Source organism: Squalius cephalus, assembly GCF_949319135.1.
Source record: "Squalius cephalus genome assembly, chromosome: 10".
Lineage (NCBI taxonomy): Eukaryota > Metazoa > Chordata > Actinopteri > Cypriniformes > Leuciscidae > Squalius > Squalius cephalus.
The window spans coordinates 43,096,903-43,101,646 of record NC_137131.1 but is presented as its reverse complement, the minus strand read 5'-3'; the positions used below and the strand labels follow the sequence as shown (position 1 = coordinate 43,101,646).

The 4,744-nt window shown below is 37.5% G+C and overlaps 1 protein-coding gene across 1 annotated transcript in view; it reads right to left on the bottom strand.

Annotated features, from left to right (window-relative positions):
- Window positions 1–501: 501 nt before the first annotated feature.
- Window positions 502–4,744, bottom strand: part of plxna1b (plexin A1b) — a 152,675-nt gene continuing 148,432 nt past the window's right edge. The window contains exons 31-32 of the mRNA XM_079882971.1: window positions 3,429–3,579; window positions 502–3,352 (exon numbers count right to left, since the gene is read on the bottom strand). Of these exons, the coding sequence (XP_079739097.1) occupies window positions 3,257–3,352; window positions 3,429–3,579 (247 nt within the window). The 3' untranslated portion in view covers window positions 502–3,256. The remainder of the gene's footprint in view (window positions 3,353–3,428; window positions 3,580–4,744) is intronic.

Here is a 4,744-nt window from a genome sequence, read left to right as displayed (position 1 = left end):
ATCATAAAAGTAGTCTTGTGCGCTTTATTCCAAGTAGCAATGGGTATTAGCACTAGCCACCATTTTACGCAGTTACGGGCTGAAGTTTAACATGCATCATGTAAAAACCAAAGGGAATTTATAACAGTGATTCTACAGGCCTATTTAAGATAAAATAGAGCAAAGAAATGTATAATGGGGCAGATTAGTGTCGTCTGGTGTCAGTGGTGGGAAAAGACAAAGAAAATCATGTGTAATACCATGGTATAACCTCTAGAATGTCTGTGTAGCTCTACATAAGATACTAACTGGGTTATGCGATTTTTCAGACATAATTACTATATATATATATATAAAAACCTAATATTATATATATAGTTTACTCTCGTTTCACAGTTCATCCCCTTCATTGCGGTGTTCTTTAAGTTTACATCATGCAGGTTCAACAGAAGTGATTAAAAATCTCTGATCTAAAAAGATATTTGCCATCAGAAAGACACCAGAGTTTTTTTGTTTTTTTTTAGCAAAAACATGTTTAATCTCTCCTTGATGCCAGTTTATTCACAAGTAGTAAATCTGCAAAATAAAAAACTAATATTTACACATGAATAGACACCAGTGACAGTCTGAGTCCTGAATCAGAATTATTCAAAGGTATGTTGTTATTTCAGTTTCACCAACAACACAAACCATCTTGCTTCATCTCTGCATTTTGTTCAGGTCTGAAGGAAAGATACTTCATTATTTTTCAGAAATTACTGGAAAGAAATGAAGCAAAAGGAGGGATGAGGTTCGAGTCTCTGTATCTGTGCTGCAATATTATTGCATGTTATCATGGTGGACCTTCATGGAGATCTTGAGTTAAAGAGCAGATTCATGAAGTGTAGAAGCCATTACAGGAGCACATAAAAGAAGAGCAGAGAACACTTGCGAAGCACCAGTTTAGACACATTTCAATCTAAGAAACACAATGACAGGATCAAAATATAAATAAATTAAAACACAATGTGATTTTTTTTGTGTATTTTTTACATGTGATTTGACATTCAGGTGTAAACATTGAAAGTCCCTGGGAAGAACCGCAAGCCAAACGTCCAGATCATCAGCAGTGAGTCCAGCAGTTCTCTGGTCACGAAATGACAAACTAAAGAGCGGAGGAAGATCCTGAGATGTTCTGAGCTCATTTTAAAGCATGTGAAGTCAAACCCGACTGATTAGAGGATTCGCTGCATTTACACTGACCAGAAACAACTTCAGTCAGTGGAAACCAAGCGTGAGTTTGTGTGATACAGGATCAGTTGTGTAAAGTGCAGACGTGCACCTTCACACTGACAGAACAAGCTTATTGAGTGAAGATCACGGTGAACAGATTAACGTCAGTCCAAACAAACCAGCTGAGCAGGGAAAAGCCAAAGTTTAAACTTCAAAGACTATTTTCTGCCTTTTGTCTCTGGATAAAACTCTATGATGTCACTGATGATGTCACCTGATGACATCACTATCAGAGCAGAGCAGGTTCATTTAGTCACAACCATGAAAATAAACCGGTTTTGAGGTTTGTTCACTCCAAGAATGATGACTTTAATCATGTAATTTTAGCGAAGTGTAACGGCTCAGAGGAAATAAATAATTGGAATCACTTTCAGAGCAATTTATTTTTCCAGTTCATGAATGATAAAAACATTGACAGCCAATCAAAATCCTTCCTATTTAAAGATTTTATTCACAGAACATATCAGAAGTGCATGCTTGGAATAAACCAAGCTATTGTCCATTGGTGTGGATGCCAATATAATTATCGTTCTTGGTGTGAACAAGCTTTTAGACTGATATTTTTTGACACATTTCTCAAAACATTCGTCTCATTACTTTTAAACAGCTAATAGCTTTTATTTAGCCATTTTAGTGGCATGTTATTGAAGAAAATTGCAAATTCACCAATATTTTCAGGAGGAGAAACTGCAAATTTTAAATGCTAAACCTCTTTAATTTGGTCATTTCTTTAGGAGTACATCAGCATAATATGATGCTCTCAAATCTAACAGACATGTTGATCTCACGGGGTCTTCAAGTTGAAGATGATATGAGAAACTGGTCAGAAAATCTTCAGAAGAGAAGAAATCATATTTCTCCACTGATACTGATGCTCTCTTTCTCTCTGTGTCCCTGCTGGAGCCACTTCAATGAAGCGATACACACTGAAACACTGGCTCATGAATGATGGATCTCAGGTTCGAGAGGAAACAAATGATTCAAAACAAACGCAGCTCTTAATGTCCTCTTAATCCAGAGCGATTGATCAGGCTAAATCAATCAGGATTGCTCAGGTCCGTCTCGTTAAAGACAAAAGGCCGTTTCTCTTTTCCGATGATGAAGGCTGAAGGTCTGATGAACGAGTGTCTTCATCCCTCCGTATCGATACGCCACAGAAACACTGACTCATGGATCTGAAACAATTCACTCGGCCTCCTTTTCACTCATTTATTTCAGCTCAGGCTCAGTAAACGCAGTGATTTTCTCCGAAGATGAACCGGCTGAAACACCAGGAGATAAACGAGTGTAATGATCATGAAGAGCGAGTTTGGCGTCTAAAATCAAGAGTCCGTCCTGTAGCATCTGATGAAATAGTGATTAAAGCTTTGCAGTTCAGTCAAAATAAAACATTTTTGGAAGAATTATCTCCTCTGTCATCATTTTTTTTCATTGTAAAACAATCAGAGCACATTCCTACTTCACAAACCTTTAAACAACATTCAAATAAAACATGGCACAAGACAAGATTTTTATTCATATTTTTTGTCATTTTTTTCCTTCTGTTTGTCATTGTGTAAAGTCAAATTCACCTTCGTCACACTGAGACGCACCGCTGCGTTGGCCCGACTGAGACCGGGACAGTGTTCATGAGAGATGGAGGCAGTTGCTCGTTGATTCTGTAAACTGTGCAAATTCAGCAGAAACACAAGTGGCAAAGAGAGCGGAGAGGGGCAGTCGATAACATTTGTACAAAATAATAAAACATAGTAAACACGCAATCAGTGTCCTTTGATCCGCCGCGATCATTGGCTCGTGACACAGTCACATGACTTCATTAGAGGATCCGAACGTCCTCATTGTCTCTTCAAAACAGGAAAGAGCGTCTTTGTCCGCGTTGTGTGAAAACGTCCACCGCACTCGACAACAAATCATCCAAAAACGACGCGGAAAACGACACCACCTACATTCAGCGTTGTGGTTTTGTCCTCGTGTGAAACGCACCAGCTGACCTTAAGAGTCCCGATCAGCTGGAGAGGGCCATGGTGTCGATCACCTGCTCCAGTTTAGCCCTCAGTCTCTGCCGACGGGACTGTTCATCTCTCTCCAGCGCAGACAGGATCTGCACACACACAAACACCAGTGAACACGTGACATTGCGAGCGCAGACGGGTCGTGCTGACGGTTTTGTTACTCACCTCGTCCTTGTATTTGGTGATGTAGGAGAAGATTTCGTGCAGCGCGCTCATGCTGTTGAACTGACTTAAGTGCAGACGAGACTGTTCGGCCAGATACGCACTCATATCCTGATCACTGATCGCAGGCATCCGCGAGATATCAGAGTAATACCTGCACACACACACGTCAGCAGATCAAACACAGCAAAACATGTTCATCCAGACATCTGCTGTAACTCAGACACACTTTACATCAAAGCTTCAATGATCAAAGTTACATATTCTACACTTAAGAGCATTTTATTTCCTGTACGTTCAATTATAACATCAGCATTTCTAGCACTAAAAACTGTTTTGCAGTTTAGTTTAAATAAATGGTGGACTAGGGAGGTTGTTTTGCATTGTGAACACTAGTCTATATAGCATGTCTACATAGTAGGGATGGACAATATACACACTACTGTTCAAAAGTCTGGGGTCAGGACGGTATCATTCTTTTATTCAGCAATGATGCATTAAATTGATCAAAAGTGATTTCCATTTCAAATAAACGTTTCTTTCTATTCATTAAAGAATCCTGAAAAATAAAACGTATCTTGGATTCCACACAAATATGAAGCCGTGAAACTCTTTTCAACATTGATGATAATCATAAATGTTTCTTGATCATCAAATCCTCATATTAGAGTGATTTCTGAAGGATCATGTGACACTGAAGACTGGAGTAATGATGCTGGAAATTCAGCTTTGATCACAGGAATAAATTATATTTTACTATAAATTCACATAGAAAACAATTGATTTAAATTGTAATAATATTTCACAGTTTTAACGTTTTTTTACTGTATTTTTGAAATGGTGAGCACAACCGACCCCAAACTTTTGAATGGTAGTGTTAAACAATTATATCTCTATTTTATTATTATTATTATGAATTAAAATATAACAAAAAAATATAACTACAAATTATTTTAAAAATGTTTTTTCACTATATAAATAAAAGGGGGCATAATACTGTACCAATATAACAATACAGAGTGATAAACAGAACTATTTACATCATAAGTTTTTGCTAGAAAATAATTCTATTATGCCATAAATTGTTGATTCCAAATGAACTGATTCACACAAACAGACAATTACTAATGCTAATGCTATTTTTGCTACTGAAGTACAAGTCAAAGATGCTATTAAAAGTGTAGTAATACAAAAATGCAAAATCCTCGCATTATCCACTATGTAGCTTAATTTTTCTATTGCAAGCAAAAACATTGTGAATATGTGAGATATGTAGACGAGCTGGACTCTTATTCCACATTGTGTGCAGTGCAGCGCGG